This window comes from Sturnira hondurensis, unplaced genomic scaffold (genome assembly GCF_014824575.4).
Source record: "Sturnira hondurensis isolate 20B ecotype Veracruz unplaced genomic scaffold, ASM1482457v3 Scaffold0018728, whole genome shotgun sequence".
NCBI classification, from domain to species: Eukaryota; Metazoa; Chordata; class Mammalia; order Chiroptera; family Phyllostomidae; genus Sturnira; species Sturnira hondurensis.
This window is the reverse complement of record NW_028091359.1, coordinates 9,262,412-9,280,594: the sequence shown is the minus strand read 5'-3', so window position 1 is coordinate 9,280,594 and position 18,183 is coordinate 9,262,412. Positions and strand designations below refer to the sequence as shown.

At 39.2% G+C, this 18,183-nt stretch overlaps 1 protein-coding gene across 4 annotated transcripts in view; it reads left to right on the top strand.

Moving 5' to 3' along the window:
* The first annotated feature begins 710 nt into the window (after positions 1-710).
* The window catches only part of ABCA8 (ATP binding cassette subfamily A member 8), a 65,843-nt gene continuing 48,370 nt past the window's right edge, over positions 711-18,183 (top strand). The window contains exons 1-4 of one of the 4 annotated variants that reach the window (XM_037069974.1): positions 711-928; positions 14,696-14,797; positions 16,023-16,096; positions 16,628-16,832. In XM_037069974.1, the coding sequence (XP_036925869.1) occupies positions 14,770-14,797; positions 16,023-16,096; positions 16,628-16,832 (307 nt within the window). In that variant the 5' untranslated portion in view covers positions 711-928; positions 14,696-14,769. Of the gene's footprint in view, positions 929-6,902; positions 7,208-14,695; positions 14,798-16,022; positions 16,097-16,627; positions 16,833-18,183 lie in introns of those variants that run through there. The other 3 variants (XM_037069973.1, XM_037069975.1, XM_037069972.1) reach the window with 3 other exon arrangements.

Below are 18,183 nucleotides of genomic sequence, written 5' to 3'. Positions count from 1 at the left end.
TTTCTTTTTGCTGCTCTGCCTGGGTGTTGTTTTCTACCTTGTCTTCCAAATCATTAATTCAGTCCTCTGCTTCATCTAACCTACTGCTTATTCCTTTGAGTGTATTATTTATTTCAGAGAGTGTGTTCTTTATTTCTGACTAGTTTTTATCATTTCTATGTCCTTTTCATGATTTTGAGTATCCTTATAATCATGACTCTACATTCTCTATCTGATGAATTACTTGCCTCTGTTTCATCAAGTTCTTCTGTCAAATTCTCTTGTTCTTTCATTTGAGATCTGTTTCTTTGTCTTCCCATTTTGGCCACTTCTTTGTATTTTCTGCTTTAGCCGCTAAGCTAACCAGCTGTTAAACCCATCCGTTGTTAATCTAATCAAACAGTAATCAGAAGCTGAGTTTAAGTGCCACAGGGTGGGGCAGAGTAATCCCCGCAGGTAGGGCGTCCCCTCAGGCTGCTGCCATTTGGAGAGATATAGTCTGCCTGAGAAAGATGGCTCCTGCGTTATGGTGACCGACTCACACAGAGATCCTTGTAGCTGTTCCTTCAGTTCCCCCTCCAAGCCACCAGACCCAGACTCACTTCAAGGGTCTCTAGTCCACTCTGCCCTCCCTCTACCAGCTACAAATGAAATTTTGGGTGCTGGCCCTTTAAGAGAGTCTCGGTGTCTCCAGCCGTTTCTCCCTGGCAGAGAAAAACCCTGCTGCTTTTCACAGCCAGATGTTACCTGGGTTCCTTTCAGGCTCTGTTGCTGTAGGCCGGGTAGCTCAGCTTGAAGTTTAGATCCCACACTTCTTGGGGGTAACTCGCCCCACCCCTTACCCACCGGCAGCTGAAATATCCCTCCGGAACTTCAGCTTCCAAAGATGGCCTAATTTGGATATACAAAATGTACATTGAGTAAATGCTGGCAGTGTTTAAAGTAGAAGGTAAGAATAATTTATTCAAAGGACTAGATGAATGAAAACATGGCAGTAATTATGAATAAGTAATTTTAATGATACTAGGTTTATTTATTCTTATACCGGATATGAGTTTCTCCACATTGGCACAATTGGCATTTTGTGTTGGATAATTTCTTGTTGGGGGTGGGAGGAAGAAGGAGGAGCTGTCCTGTGTATTGTAGTAGACTTTTCAGCAGCATAGTAGCAATTGTACCTGAGTATGGCAATGGAAAACATCTCCCACGTTGTCCAAATCACCCCCGCATTAGAACAATGTGCCTTTAAACCAATGGCTTGGTAATTTTACCACCCTGAGGTCAAGCTGGTGTCAGGGTGAAGTTGGGGGAGGAAAGGAAACCTAGTTACAAAGGGATTTTGTAACCTAGTTACAAACCTAGACAAAGGGATTTCTTGTACTTTATCTTGAGCATTATCCTGAGAATATTTTGAAAAAATAGGGAAGGACGAGGTAATATGGGAAACATAAAGGAATCCAGAATTTGCCTTTCAAAATGTTCAAGCCCTGATTAGCTGACCTGACTCAGCATTTCAACATTGATTACTCTTGGCCAAATCGCCTTCGTATTGCCCCCCAGCTGTGCTTGGTGGGCTGACTCTGTTATGTTGTAAAGAGGTATCTTACAGAGGGATTCTAATATTTTAACATGCTGTCTTCTAGGCCTCTGAAAAAAGTGGCTGGTTTCAAAATATAAAATACTATCTTTATGAAAAACTGCCACAAAAAAACAAACAACAACAACCACCAAAAAAACCCAAAAAACCCCCTACTGTCTTTAAATAATATGGAAGTGAACGAACAGCTTAGTCCAAGAAAAGTCTTTTCTCTCCACCAGTGGGGCTCCGGACCTTTGGACTGACATATTTTTCTAGCTAACCTAATCAGCATTGGAACATTTTCAAAAGCTAATTTTGCATTCAGTGTTCTCGGGCCAAGAGAATTGCAATCACAGTTTCCCTCCAGATAGAAGTCTTAATGTGAATTTTCAAAGCAGAGAAATAGTTCAACTATAAGGCACACGAATCCTAAGGTGGGGCAAAAGTTAATGACCCCCAGAAGGAGAATGTAGCTTCTGACCGAAGCAAGCAACTCCATAGACCAGGGGTATCAAATCATTTTCACCAGGGCCACATCAGCCTTGAGGTTGCCTTCAAAGGGCTGAATGTAATTGTAGGACTGTATAAATGTAACTAATCCCTAACAGTGAAGCCAGAGCTCAGTGCTGCCGCCGGGTAAAAGCAAGGTGCCAGGCCAGATAAAACAAGGTGGAGGGCTGGATTCGGCCCACGGACCTTGTGTTCGCCACCTGTGCCATAGACTGTAACAGAATATATTATAGGGTAATTCACTTGTGGGACGTTGAGCCAGAGTGAACAGTGATTTTTATCAATTATTGAGATATAAATGTTAAAGTCTCCCACTATAACTGGATTCATTAATTGGCCTTTTCAGTTCTGTTTTTCATCCATGAATTTTCAAGCTCTTCTATTAGTTCTAGATACATTTAGGTTTTTTTAAGTCTTTTAATGAATTAACCCCTATGTTATTAAGGGATATTCTTCCTGATCTCTGGCAACAATTCCTGTCATAGTTTGTACCATATTAATATAGCCCTCCAGGTTTCCTGTTTCCATTGTATATCGTTTCTCATTGTTTCAGTTTTCATCTTTCAATCTTTACATTTAAAGTGGGCTTTCTAGCCCTGGCTGGTGTAGCTTAGTGGATTGAGCGTGGGCCTGCGCGCGAACCAGAGGATCGAGGTTCGATTCCCAGTCAGGGCACATGCCTGGGTTGCAAGCCAGTTCCCTGCAGGCCAACTCCCAGCAGGGGACACATGAAAGGCAACCATACATTGATGTTTCTCTCCCTCTCCTTCCCCTCTAAAGATAAATAAATAAATAAAATCTTTTAAAAAAAATAAGTAAAGTGGGCTTTCTTTTGCCCTGGCCAGGTAACTCAGTTGTTTGGAGCATCATCCAGATACACTAAGGTTGCAGGTTTGATCACTGGTCAGGGCACATACAAGAAGCAATCAATGAATGTGTAAATGATGTGAAACAAATTTCTCTCTCTCTCTCTCTCCCCCTCCCCACCTCCCTCCCTTCTTCTCTTAAAATCGATAAACAAAATAAATAAACATAAAATAAAATAAATAAAGTAGGCTTTCTTTTTGTTGACAGTATATGTTTATGTCACACTTTTAAAATTAAGTCTGAGAATCTCTTATAGTTGGAGTGTTTTGAGTATTGTGTATTTCATTTAATTATGAAAATGGTTGGATTAGAGGTACCATTTTATACTTTTGGTATTCCGCTTCATACTATTGGCATATTAGCTTTATTTATGTACCTCTCTATGTATGTATTTATTATTTTTACTGCTACTTTAGGGTTGACGTTATGTATCCTTAACAATTTGTATTTTGCAATGTGCCAAATTCTCTCAGCCAGGTTTGTTTTTCTGAAAAGTGTTTATTTTGTCTTCATTTTTGGTACATAGTTTCTTGATTAGAAATCAAAATGAACTAATTTCTTTACTGTAATGATGTGGCTCCATTAGCTATTGGCTTGCCTGATTTCTAATGAGAAATTTACCTGGCTTTTTTGTGGTAGAAACATTGATTCGACATAGTCTGTGACATCTATCCCAATCCAGAAGCCAACTTCTGTTTGAAGTTCATGGGTCTGTGAATATTTGCAAAAGGACACAGTACTAAGAACTAAGTGGCTCAACCATCTATAAATCATTTATGCATGTGGAAACAAAGAATCAAAGCAAATGAACTGTAGCACATTCTGATTAACGTGTCCACTGGAAATTTGATTACAGCAAAGAATATTGAAATGACAGAGAAGTCATCTGGCCAGTTGATCAAAGCTAGTGGGGAATGGATATACAAGGGGGGACCCAAGAAACGGAATTAATTTATAAAAATGTGTGTATTTATTCTTGCATGTTTAAACTTCAGTCGCTTTCCAAGTACTGTCCATCTGATGCAATACCCCTATCAAGGTCTTTTCTGCACTGCTCAAAACAGTTTTTGAACTCATTAATTTTGATGCCTTTTAGTGCTTCTGCAAGTTTTGTTCCACCTTTTTTCACATCAGCAAAATGTTTCCCTTTGAGGACTTCTTTCAAACCAAACAAAGGTTGCTCAGGATGAAATTGGGTGACTAAGGAGGGTAGGACGTGGGGGTCACGCCATTTTTGGTCAAAAAGTCCTGAACACTCAGCGCGGTATGGGCAGGTGCACTTGTAAATCACCCATCATGAAATGGACAAATGGGTTGAAAGAGTCTTCAAAAGAAATCCACTGAAGCCGAGCACAACTTCTCATAACCATGCCAGCTGGTACACTGATACAGGTGGGAAGCCTATACTAAAAGGGACCTGCCTTCAAATGATAATTCTGGTTTTGGGGGGATCCACCCTTATATTAACACCAGACAAAATGAACTTCAGAGCACAGGAAGTTACCAGGAGTAAAGATGAACACTACATAATGATAAAAAGGCCAATACACCAAGAAGGCATTTCAGTCCTAAGTATGTATGTGCCCAATACCACAGCTTCCAGTTACATGAGGCAAAATCTGTTAGATCTGAGAGGAAAAAAAAAGAGCCTCTAAGTCTTGTTAAAATCTTCAATACTCCTCTCTCAGTAATCAATCGAACTAGTAGACAGAAAACCCAACAAAAACACAGCCAACTAGATCTAATAGACATTAATATAATACTCCCCTCAAGCAATAGCAGAAGGTATCTCTTTTCTAGTGCATTTGGAATATTCACCAAAATAGATCATATCTTGGGTCATAAGACAAGTCCTAAAAATTTGACAGACAAAATAAATGTTCTGACCATAATAGAATTAAAGTAAAAGTCAATAACGTAAAGATGACAGGAAAATTTCCAGGCACTTGGAAATGAAACAACATATTTCTACATGATGCCTGGGTCAAAGAGGGAGTCTTGAGGGAGATTAGAAAATTCGAAACTGAATGAAAACAAGAAACAGGAATGAAACATCCTGATTCCCCAGGGGATGATGTCAACCAGGCAGTTTGGAGCTCTGTATCGAGAAGAGCTTTTCTGTGATGAAATCCTTTCCTTTCTCGTGGTTTAGAGGCAGTGCTTCCGATCTCGACATGGTTGCTCTTTCCACCGTGCTACGGGCAGGCAGCCAGGTGTAAAGGAACTGGCCCCATGTCAGTGAAAAGACACCCTCACCTTTTAATCCCTGGTTCCCCACCAAGCTTGTCTTGACAGTTATTTCTAGATGAACCTTACCCTGTATATCAGTGACCAAATGACACATTTAAACACGATATTCTGGACTTTATGGATAGACCGATCATTTGAAGTATGGGTGGAGACTTTTCCATTTCCACAACTGGGGTTAGATTGATAAAAATCTGGAGCTGAACCGCGGGGCTTCATCCACCCACACTCTCACCCAAAATATCAGCTCCAAGATGCCAGCCCTCCTAGTACCTGGGATCACACTCTAGAGATGATGTCAATTGCTATTGACTGTGTTTTCTGATTGGCAAGGTAGGCAGAGGCTAAACTTTCCATTGAATGTGCTGGGCTCTCTTATTCTTTCCCAAACTGCTAGTCTTTTGCCTTGCAATTGTTGGGCAACCACTGTGCAATACCACTACATAGGCACTCTTTCAACTACAGAGTTGCGGTGGGGTAAGACAGCCTCCTGGGAACTCCAGAGAGTTTAGGCAATACACTGAAAAGACAAAAATAAAACTAAAGGAAGGAGACTATTGGCTTTTGGTCCTCCTCTTCCACTATAAGACCTAATTGTCTATTTGTGCAAACAGTACAGACCTGTTTGTATACAGGCCTGCCGTATTATGTCTCAGAAATGTAAGTGGAGCGAAACCAGTTTGGCAAGATAGTAAGGAAACAGGATCATGGATTTTAGTGACAAAACTGAAAATCCATTCCTGGGTTGTGGTTGGCCGTTTGATGTTGCCAGGGGTGGGTGTGGGGAATTGAGATGGTGGCAAGGCACTGTTTGGCCACTTGGTCCATGAGGGGGCATAGAAGGGATAGGACTACAATTCTGGTTCAGTTCCCCTTCATGTCACTTTCTACTATATAGTGGATATATTAGTTTTTGTTAGCAAAATTATTTTAAAGCTATGTTGGAAAAAAAGTAGTAAAACAAAGTATTAATTAGAGAATACATTATTACGTTTAAAAATGTATTATTAATGTTTTTAGAGAGGGGAGAAAGGAGGGAAAAAAGAGGAAGAGAAAACTTGATGTGCAAGAGAAACATCAATCAGTTGCCTCTCATACACCCCCTACTGGGGACCTGGACCACAACCCAGGCATGTGGCCTGACTGGGAATCGAACCAGCAACCTTTCAGTTCCTAAGCTGGCACTCAACCCACTAAGTCATGCCAGCCAGGGCAGATGAACCTTTAATCTCTGTACAAGCATGAAATAGTTTGTCTGGTTTTTAATGAACTCTTCCATGATGCTATTTCTATCTCAAAATGATCGCATACTTAACTAAGTAATTTGCTATATTTTTGTTTTTGATCAAAATCCTTCATTAGATCTTGAAGTGTTAAATGAAGCTCAAATAAGAAGCGTGCTTCCTATCTCTTCTTCAGGGTCAGTAGCTAATGGAAAGTGGGGCAAAGGGGAGTTATTGTGCAATCAGAATTGTCTAACAAGAGATTACTATCAAAGACTGAAGTGCACTCTAACAAAAAAGTTACATGAAGTTATTGCTTTTTTGAGCCCATAGAAGGAATATTACCTGTGAGATAGTATTGATTTTTAAGTAGGATAATCTGTTGGGAACATAGACTTTCAAAATGGTTTTAACTTTTTCTTTGGTCTGCAATTTGGTAAAAATATGTTTAGTCTGAAACTCTCATGCTTGTCAGCTCAGCTGAAACAACGACAATGAAGATAAAAGGTTTGCATTCCTAGATTTATAAGTAAATATGATTATTCAGTGAAAAAAAGAGGGAGACAAATAGTCCAAGGGCAATCACGTGAATGTGATTTTTTGGCTTGGTGAACAGAATTGAGATCATAACCTCTTCTGAAAGCAGAAGTCAAAACAGTTAAAGCATTCTACAGATTCTAAAGCATTCTAAATTTCTAGAGCTGCAGTAGAGACCAGGAAAAAAATATGAAACATTTTCTTCTAAATAAGGGGCTCAGTGGATAAAATGTTTTCTAGATTACATGCTTCAAATTTTTTAAAGGTAAGTTCATTGACTTTTTCTGTTTTGTTTGGGGTGGAGGTTCTTTTTCTTTTTCCTTTTTTCTATCATGAAATTAGGAATAAGCTTTTAGGAATTGAATGCCAACCATCTGTGAAGAAACTATTTTGCAAATTAATGGACTATTTGGATATTTTTGGACATCTGGTATTTAATATTGTAAAGATGAAAGCATTAATTTAAAACATAAGTTTTAAAAATTATGGAACTGTTACACAGTTTTAAGCCAGAAACTGAGTGTAGGAATAAGCTGAAATTTGCTAATGGGTTTTGAAGAACTACGAGTATTGAGAATTAACTTCCCAACCTGCATTGTTTTGAAGTTCTTACTTTTTTGCACAATAACTTGGGGGCATTCTGGATAAAATTTTTCTAACTTTGACTGTTTACCAAAAACACTTACAGAAATATATGTGTTTATTTTTCCTATCTCTGACTCTCAGCTTTTAAGAATTTTAGAAATGAAAGATGGTTTTCAGGACTTTTAAAAAATTATATTTTACTGATTCTGGTATTACAGTTGTCCTGATTCTTCCCTCTTTGCCCCCCCCTCCACCCAGCACCCCCTGCTCCCTCAGGCAATCCCTACACTATTGATCGTGTCCATGGGTCATGCATATAAGTTCTTTGGCTACTCCATTTCCTATCCTGTACTTTACATCCTCATGGCTATTCTGTAATTACCCATTTGTACTTAATCCCCTCACCTCTTCACCCATCCTCCCTCTGTGCACTCCCATCTGGCAACCATCAAAAAGTTCTCTGTATCCATGATTCTGTCTCTGTTCTTGTCTGCTTAGTTTCATTTTTAGGTATAATTGTTGATAGATACATATATTTTGTCATTTTATTCTTCATAGCTTTGATCTTATTTTCTTAAATAACTCCCTTTAACATTTCATATCATACTGGTTTGGTGATGATGAACTCCTTTAGTTTTTTTCTTGTCTGGGAAGCTCCTTACCTGCCCTTCAATTCTAAATGATGGCTTTACTGGGTAGTATACTCTTGGCAGTAGGTCCCTGCTTTTCGTGACTTTGAATATTTCTTGCCAATTTACTCTAGCCTGCAAACTTTCTTTTGAGAAATCTGCTTCTTACGGGAACTTCCCTGTAGGTAACTGGCTTCTTTTCTCTTGCTGCTCTTAAGATTCTCTCTTTATCTTTAACCTTTGTCGTTTTAATTATGGTGTGTCTTGGAGTGGGCCTCTTTGCATCCATCTTGTTTGAGATCTCTGTGCTTCCTGGACTTGTATGTCTATTTCCTCCATCAAATTAGGAAGTTTTCTTTCATTATTTTTTCAAATAGATTTTTAACTTCTTTCTCTTTCTCTTATTCTTCTGGCACCCCTATAATGTGAATGTCAGGATACTTGAAGTTATCCCAGAGGTTACTTATACTATTCTTGTTTGTTTGGGGTTTTTTTTATCCGTTTTTCTTCTTGTTGTTCTGATTGGTTGTTTTTTGCTTCCTTGTGTTCCAAATCATTGATTTGATTCTCAGCTTCATCCACTCTGCTATTGTTTCCCTGTAAATTGTTCTTTATTTCAATTAGTGTATCCTTTGTTTCTTACTGGATCTTTTTTATGCGTTGAAGTTCTCACTAAGTTTCTTGAGCATCCTTATAACCAGTGTTTTGAACTCTGCATCTGATAGGCTGCTTATCTCCATTTCATTTACATCTTGTTCTGGAGTTTTAATTTCTTCTTTCATTTGGACCATATTTCTTTGTTTCCTCATTTTGGCAGCCTTCCTGTGTTTGTTTCTATGTATTAGATAGAGTTGCTATGACTCCCTGTCTTGGAGTGTGGCCCAATGTAGTAGGTGTCCTGTAGGGCCCAGTGGCACAGCTTGCTCTATCACTCAAGCTGGGTACTTGAGGTGTGCCCTTTGTATGAGCCTTGGTTGCTGTTGGCAGATCAATGGGAGGGCTTTCCTCAGGTCAGTCAGCTGTAAGGACTGGCTGCGACTACTGATAACTAACCTCTGTCCTCTGTGGAGGGTCAGCTTTGTAGGAGCAAGGTAGTAGTTCTCCAGTGTAGTCTGTAGCTGCCCACTGGGTTCACTGGTCCTGGGGTTTCCTGGGTGGTGCAGGCCAAAGTTAGCCACCACCTGTGTTTTGCCTAGGGCCACCCTGCCTATGCTATAAAGCCATCTGAAATGGCTACTACTTGTGCTGGGCTTGGAGATTCCCAGACAAATCTAAGCTGTGAATCTAAGCTGGCTGCTGCTAGTGCCTGGCCTGGGGCTCACTGCAGCTAGTTGTTGGTAGTTCGATAGGATTTAGGAGGTTGTGAATCATGAGCCAAGACCAGCCATTCATATGGAAAAGCAGCTTGGGGGGCCCCTAACTTGGGTAGGGCAGAGTCTCTGGGGATTTCCGTGGTGGGTCAAACCATGTTACCCAGGATAATGGAGACTCAGATATGGCAGCAGCTTGCTGGCTCAGTCTGGATAGATGTGATCTCTTTAATTCCGTAGTTGTCAGTCTTCCATCCAGCTCAATTTCTGACAGTTCTGAGTGATGGTTGTTCTATATTTCAGCTGTGATTTTGATGTGGCTTGTAAAGAAGTGAGCCGTGTCTGCCTATGCTGCCATCTTGACTGAAAGTCCTCAGGATTTTTTTAACTCCACATCATGTATTGAGTCAGAGTGAAAAATGTTGCTTTTTCTTATCACAATGTTGTTTCAGATACACCTTGCTTCCCAGTAAACAGGATATTCATGCTCCTACAGTATAAACATTTTGTTCTGAATTTAACAGCCATATAGCAGGATAATAATCAGAGTTATTACGATTATAAAAAGGAATTTATGTGGCTGTTCGCCTTTTGATAAACTACAGAACATCATGTGAATTCAGGGAAAGTAGAGTAGGCAATGCTGATTCCCAATGGAAAACCTAAGGGGGTGGAGCCAGATTGACACTTTCACACTACCCTGGGCTGTGGCTGACTTCACAGACAGGAGATCATCTGCTTGATCAGTGTACCCACCTGCACAGCCCTCCACAGTCCCCTTAAAAGTGACTACTCTGAATTCTCTGCACTAGGAACAATCAACGGGAATCCTCGACCCCTTCTTACTAGACACCCTGACTTAATGCTTTTTTTTTTTCTTGGAACCTCTTCCTCTCTCCAGTTGTCACTCCATGGGCTTTCTAAGCTCTTTCCTCAGTCTGCTTCTGTATAGACTTGACTCTTGGCCTCATGAAGCATCTGTGTGTGGGTTCTTCCTTGGACAGTGTTCTTTGAGGCTGTCTTGGCTAATATGCTTCCCATTGGAACTGGCTTCTGGACCGACCCATTTTCTGAGCTTTGTCTCTAGGAAATATGAGCAACATCTTGTTCATGAATGGAACGAGAGCTTCAAGCAGGGGCACACCCACTCATTACCACAAAGAAGGAGTTCATGGCAATCACATGGTTTCTATCCCTGGCCCACATGGTATGCACGTGGAGGGAGGAGACTGCTTGCTCCAAATTCAGAGTCAGGTTTAGAATGGAGATGCTGCTCTCTGCTCAAAAGTACTGACCCATTCTTTCAGGTCACCTGGCATGCCTCCCAGAACACTGGTGACCATTCCAGAATCTCTTTACGTTGTACAGATCAACCTAGATGCAGTGTTTCCTCCTGCAATAAAGATCTTTGCAAGCACACAACTCCCACACTTTTTCAGAAAAGGCTCAGTAAATCATATTGTGTAATAGTGCTTGATTACGGCTATGGAAAGATGTGGTATGGTTGGTATGCAATAAGACATCCCTTTCTGGGGAGGCGTTTTGTGCCCTTGGCATAAAAAAAACAAGTGTGTACAAATTCCCCTACTTAATCCTCACCACCACAACTCCTCCAACACACACAGACACACATGTATATGGCATTTGCTTAAGGCTAAATATGCCTTAAGCAGAACTGTGACTTGCTGCTTGGACCAGGTTGTGTTCTGCCACTGTACTCCTGGTATAAAAAATATTTATATTCTTTTAGTGGTTACAGAAGAATAACACTGCCTTCCACAGACATTTTTAGGTAGAGTGCATGGAATGTTTTTACAATGAGTTAGCTTATACAGAAGGCAGAGCTCTGGGTGTTTACCCCAGCTAAAGGCTATCTGAGGCCACCCAGTTCATATGGGTTATCTACCCTCCTTCTCAAGCCCAAGCTCCAATACATGACAACTTCCCCATAGGAGCCTAAATAATCTATTGGCAAATCCAATTAACTATGTACGTGGTAAAAAAATATATAACTTATGTATCCTTTAAATTAAAGATTGAACCGAATTTCAGTAATAACCACTATGCTCCAGATTAGAATTCAGCAGAGGTAAAGTATCTAGAAAGTTGTTGTTTTTATGAATGAATAAGTTTTCATTAAAAAGAAAAGATAGTTCCCTAAGGAGAGTCCCAAACTTAAGAGTCACGATGAAAAAAATATAAATATTGTTATGTCTTTGGGACAAGAAGAAAAATATGGATGGAGGAAGAAAACTTTATCAAGTTTAATACAAGGTAAAAATGTAGAGAAAACTAAAGCAAAGAAAAAGCAGCTTTAACATGAGAATGAAACACAGTGAAAGATGCTCAAAAATGGGAATTTGCACGTGATTAAAACCACTTCTTAAAAATATAGTATTTATCAGTCTTATTTTTAAAAATATAGTAATTATGAATTTTCTACACACTAATCATTTAAAAATTCAGCAGAAGGTTAAAAATAAAGGAACAAACAGTGCTACATTAGGGCATTTTAAGCTGAAGAAAACTCATGTCTCTGCAATAAAGCAACGTTTTATTCACAACTTAGCTTTTAAACACACAATCTAAGACCTAACAAAGATAGAACATGAAATTGGCAAACCTATACCAGAATGGAAAATTTAATAGAATTCTGTTATGAAATGATTATTCTAATAAGTGTAACCTAAGAAAAGGATGCTGAAGATTTGAAGAAAATTAAATAATTGAATAATTCATGCAAAACAACCTACAAGGTGATACACATTTTTAAATACACATGGACTATTTCCAAATATTGAAATAGGCTGCACCACCAAGAATGTCTCAAGGAATTTCACAGAATAGTATCTCACAGAATAGTATATAGTTCCTCTGACCACAACATGGTTAAGTTACAATTTGAAAATAAATAGTTATGAAAACCAAAGAAACATCAATAGACAATCCTAAGTCTATCCATACTTGTGGTCTACAGCGACATTTATGTTGCATTGTGAAAATAAAAGCAACAAATAACACACAACAATGGGCATCTATAGCTGGATGCCTGGGGTGATTTGAAAGAGGTTCTGCTGAACTTGCACAGGCTTGCCCTAACTGACTCTCTGTCCTCTGATGCCGACGCCACTGTCCTGGGGTAACTGGGATGACACAGCTGTTTCATGTGCCTTTCAGTCTCCGGAACCCAGTTAGCAGTGGAAGAGCCACAGAAAGAAGCAGATACACTCAAAACCTTGTAAGATCCAGGCTCAGAAATGGAACATCCTCACTCCGACCTCTTTCCACGGGTCAAAGTTGCCTTCCACCTTTATGGAAGGAACTCCAAAGTTACCAGACAAAGGGTGTCTGACACAAGTCAAGGTGACCAATTGGGGCCACTATGTTGAATAAGGATGGTCAGAAGTGGGCACCCTTGTCTTGTTCCTGATCTTAGAGAAGAAGCTTTCAGCCTTTCACCGTTGACCATGATGGTAGCTGTGGGTTTGTTGTATATACCCTTTATTACGTTGATGTATGTTCCTTCTATACTTAACTTCTGGAGGGTTTTAATCATGAAAGGGTTGTATTTTGTCAATTGCTTTTTCTGCATTTGATCATATGGTCAGATGATCATATGATTTTTATCTTTCATCTATTCACGTGATATATAACTCTGATTTTCGTTATGTTGAACCATCCTTGAATCTCAGGGGTAAATCTCACTTGATCATGGGGTACAATCCTTTTAATGTGTGATCGAATTCAGGTTGCTAATATTTTGTTGATAATGTTGGCATCTGTATTCATCAGGGATATTGGTCAGTAGTTTTCTTTTCTTACAGTGTCATCAGCTGGCTTTGGTGTAAGGGTAATGCTGATCTCATAGAATAAGTCTAAGAATGTTTCCTCCCCTTGACTTTTTTAGAAGAGTTTGAGAAAGACTGGCGTTAATTCTTCTTTAAGTGTTTGGTGGAATTTACCAATGTGAAGCCACCTGGTCCTGGGTCTTTCTTTGTTGGAAGGTTTTTTATTCAATCACTTTCCTCATTATTAGTCTGTTTGTATTTTCTATTTTTTCATAATTCAGTCTTAGTAGGTTATATGTTCCTAGAAATGTATCCCTTTCTTCCAGGTTATTTGTTAGCTAACAATTTGTTAGCATATGATTGTTCATAGTAGTCTCTTATGATCTTATTTCTGATACCAGCTGTAATGGCTCCTCTCTCATTTCTCATTTTATGTATTTTTGTCTTCTCTCTCTCTCTTTTTTTTTTAGTCTAATTAAAGGTTTGTCAGCCTTGTTTACCCTTTTTAATAAAACAGCTTTTAGTTTTCTTGATTTTTTCTGTTGCTTTTCTGGTCTTCACTTCATTTATTTCATTCCAATATTTGTTATTTCCTTCCTTCTGCTAACCTTGGGTTTATTTTTTTCTTTTCTAGTTTCTCAAGGCATAAAGTTAGGGTGTTTATTTGATGATTTTTTCTTAACATGAATACTTACCACTATACTTCCTTTTTATAATTGCTTTTGCAGCATCCCGTAGGTCTGGGTGTGCTGTGTTTGCATTTTCATTTGTTTCAAGATGTCATTTGATTGCCCTTTTGAGGTCTTCTTTGACCCACTGGTTGTTCAGAAGTGCGTTCTTTAGTTACCAACGTATTTGTAAACCTTCCAGCTTTCTTCCTGCTGTTGGAAGAAAGTCATCAGGAAAGATGACTTCTCCTTGACTTAAGAGCTGGAGAAAACACACAGTAAAACCTGCACTCTTCAGGCACTTTGTACTGGAGAAAGTCATTTAGTGTGAGCAAGTAAGGGGAAAAAATACATTCTCTAGGTATCAGGCAAATGAACCACTCTGATACCAGGGAGAAGATCTCTTCTTCTGGTTGTCTCTCCAGTTCCCTCTCCTGGCAAATTTACATCATGCCAGCTGGTGAAGAAAAATATCTACAGGACCCAGATCCATCTTTATAGAGCAGGCTCCAAATTCAAGGGAGAATGTGGAACTGAGAGCCGATGGTAACTGGCACAGTGTGTAACAAAAAAAAAAAAATGGTAGAGAAAAGTGGAGGAGAAAGGAAAGCAGATACTAGTAGTAAAATGCTAACTGTGCAACACTCAGAGGCTAAGCACTTACTGGGGACACTGAGGTTATCAGGCTACTTGTTTTTGTGTTTGCAGGATGTTTCTTCTCGTTAAGATCTTTGCATTTAATTAACCTTCTCCCCTTTTTGCTTATTAAACAGGGCAAAATGAATGAGAGAATGATAAGTGTTTGTCAACAGACTTGGGCCTTACTATGCAAGAACTTTTGTAAAAAATGGAGAATGAAAAAAGAGTCCTTAATGGTATGCATCCAGTATCTGTGTCTGTTTGTTTTATGATAAGGACGTGTACATTCTTTGGGAGGTATCTCTGCTTTGTTGATTTCCTCTCAAAAAAAAAAGCACCTTTATGCACTAGATAATGCGCTTCCTCGCATCACATATCTTTCTCAAGGTATTTTAATTACAACAGACTGGTAATTTGAGGTCTGACAGCACTGGAACTGGTCAGCAACAGAAAACCCAATAAATATTTTATATGTCTATGGTCACACTTCTTACTAGCAGTCCCACACATAGGTACTTAGGTTAAGATACTGGTATTCCGAAGATACGGCAAGCAAATTAACCCGTAGAAATAGATAACTGGCATTTCCTCTTTTGAACCTTTCTCTTTTTGAAAAAGTAAATTTTTCTCTTTAAAAATAGTAGATAATTTGGGCCCTGGCTGGTGTAGCTCAGTGGATTGAGCATGGGCCTGTGAAGCAAAGGGTTGCTGGTTCAATTCCCAGCCAGGGCACATGCCTGGGTTGCGGGCCAGGTCCCCAGTGTGGGACACACAAGAGGCAACCAGACATTGATGTTTCTCTCCCACTTTCTCCTTCCCTTCCCCTCTCTCTAAAAATAAATAAATAAAATATTTTTAAAAAGAAAAATTATTTTTTAAAGATTTTATTTATTTATCTCTAGAGGGGAAGGGAAGGAGAGAGGGAGAGAAATATCAATGTATGGTTGCCTCTGGTATATCCCCTGCTGGGAACTAGCCTGCAACCCAGGCATGTGCCCTGACTGGGAATCGAACTGCGATCCTTTACTTCGCAGGTCCACACTCAATCCACTGAGCTACACCAGCCAGGGCAAGAAAAATTATTTTTTTAAAAATTGTAGATAATTTGGAAATGTGATTAATGCCAAGAAGAAAATAAGTATTAGAACTTGTAATCACTCCAAATAACAAAAATGTGGCTTAAACTTTGGTGCCTTTTAACATCAGATAGGTAGAGGTAAGTAGCATTTTTAATTATGTTGGAATTTTACTGTATATCTATTGTGAGTTTTTTCCTACATTCATGCATTTAGGGAATAGAGTGATTTCTTATCAGAAGTTTTTAAGAGACTAGTTTTGATAATCAAACGAGACAGTGTTTCTCAGATGTTGCTGAGTTTCCAATACTAGAATCTTGGCCCAAAACCAGTGTATCACCACTAATTGAACAACACCTTGAAACTGTCTCTTGTAACACATAAGCTTTCGGCAGAATCCAATCAAATACAGCAGACCTTGGAGGTATTTCAGGTTCAGTTCCAGACCTCTGTAATAAAGTGAGTATCACCATAAAGCTAGTCATAATCTTTCTGCTGGTGGAAGGCCTTGCCTTCAATCTGTTAAAAAATAAAAGTGCCATCTGTGAAGTTCAGTAAAGCAGAGCACAGTAAAGCAAGGTTTGCCTTGCTCAAAGGCAAGGCCTTCCAGGCCTTTCTTCCTGTTGTTGGTCAGGCAAGATGGCTTCTCCAAGGCAAACCTTGCTTTCCTGTATAGCATGAGTCAGTCACCACAGTAATAGCAGCTGATAATAATTTATAATGGTTTGCCACTGTTGCCTCTCCTATTTTCATGATTAGTGCATGCTTTAGACTGGTGCTATGGATCAAAAAAATTGAATTTCTATTAATAGTTCATTAGAGTTGCAGAGACTGCTGAAATTTGTGCTGTCCATAAGTTGAATGGTTTACGATGTAGGATATATTCAAATTAAAAAAGTGAACCCGACAAATGTATGACCAAATTGTGGATGACTAATTTGAAATCATCGTTTTCTTTTTTCTTTTTTTCTTCTATCTTGCATTATGTAGGAATGGTTGTGCTCATTGTTCCTACTACTTTTATTGTACCTATATCCTATTGGTCATGAAGTTGATGACTTTTCTTCACTGCCTACCATGGACCTTAATCGGGTAGATTCATTTAACCTATCTGATTTTGCTATTGCATACGCACCTGTGACCAATGCAACCCAACAGATAATGAATAAAGTTGCCTCAGCCTCCTTTGTAAATGGTAAGTTTTCTAGCAACCTAAAGAAGAATCTCTGATGTCAATCTTTGCTTTTTTCAACTGCAGAAGCCTGCATTTAATTTGCTTTCAGTTGATAGACCTTGTCAGTCGTCACAATTTCTAGATTATATGTGATGTGAATGTATTTTTCCTTTGTTGAAAGTAAGAGGCCATCACCCAATATCGACGCCAAAACTGTGAGTGTATTTCTTGCCAAGCAAGGGATTACTACTTGAAGTACACAGTCTTTCAAAGAAGAAACCCACTGATCTTGTGTAGCGTTGGGGGTGCATGGCATACACAAACCGGGAGACGTTGAAGAGTACGGGTGTTTAGTGATTTGTTGACTTGTAGCTGTGGAAGCCTCATTACTAGAATAAGACTGTGGCTCTAGTATTTGCTTATTATTATCTGCAAAAAAAAAACAGTCAGTGTTTCCTTAAATTTGAATATAGGAATTTTATCCTCACCTATTACTAACAAAAAGATGGTCTTAGTATAGTTGAAGATTCTATTAAAGAGTATTTTGTGTTTCAAGTTTTCCCCCTCCAGTGTTACAGTCCTTACCAGTGAAAACTGAGATGGGCATTCTTAGTCAAGATCATGTCTCTACAACTTCCTGAAATCTGAGGAGAAGCAGCCCAGTGCAGAGGCAAGAGGACTGGATGGAGAGTCAGAGAACCCTTGGCTAATGTACCTCTGTGTTAGGTCTATAGTACATTTCACAAGGCGTCAACTTGTCTGAGTCTCACTACCACCATATTCAAAATAAGGTTATTGATACTATATTTTTCATGAGTAGTTCAGTTGAGAGTGAAAGAATCCCAAGTCATCTTGTCTTAAGGAAAAGGGGCATCTTTTGTATAGCTTAAAGAAAAAAACTATCAGTGCACAGCTGGGCAGAGAAGTGTCAACGAGAAAGGAAGAAATGCCTCTGCTTCTCAGGTCTATAGTGATGCGTGCTGCCTTCATTCACAGGTTGGCTCTCCCCAAACAGATGCAGAGCTGGTCTTCAGAATTCCTAGTTTAAGCCTTACCACACAAACAACTCCAGTGAAAGGAGTACAGATAGTTCCCTACAGTTCAAAATAATTCCAGAGATTATACCCATTGAAACAAATGATCTACTTTAGATTAGTCTTCATTTTAGTCCTTCAAGAATTAATCTCATTGGATAGAGGGATGAAGTACTATATTGCCCAGTGGTGGGTTCCCAGGTTACCCTGTGAATTACATCCAAACCACATGGTTTGTGAATGGAAGAGGGGTGGTATCCTGGATGAATTTTAGAGTGTTTATCAGGAGGAGGACTGGCTGTCAGGCAAACAAAACAACAGGTTTTTGTTGTCCTTTA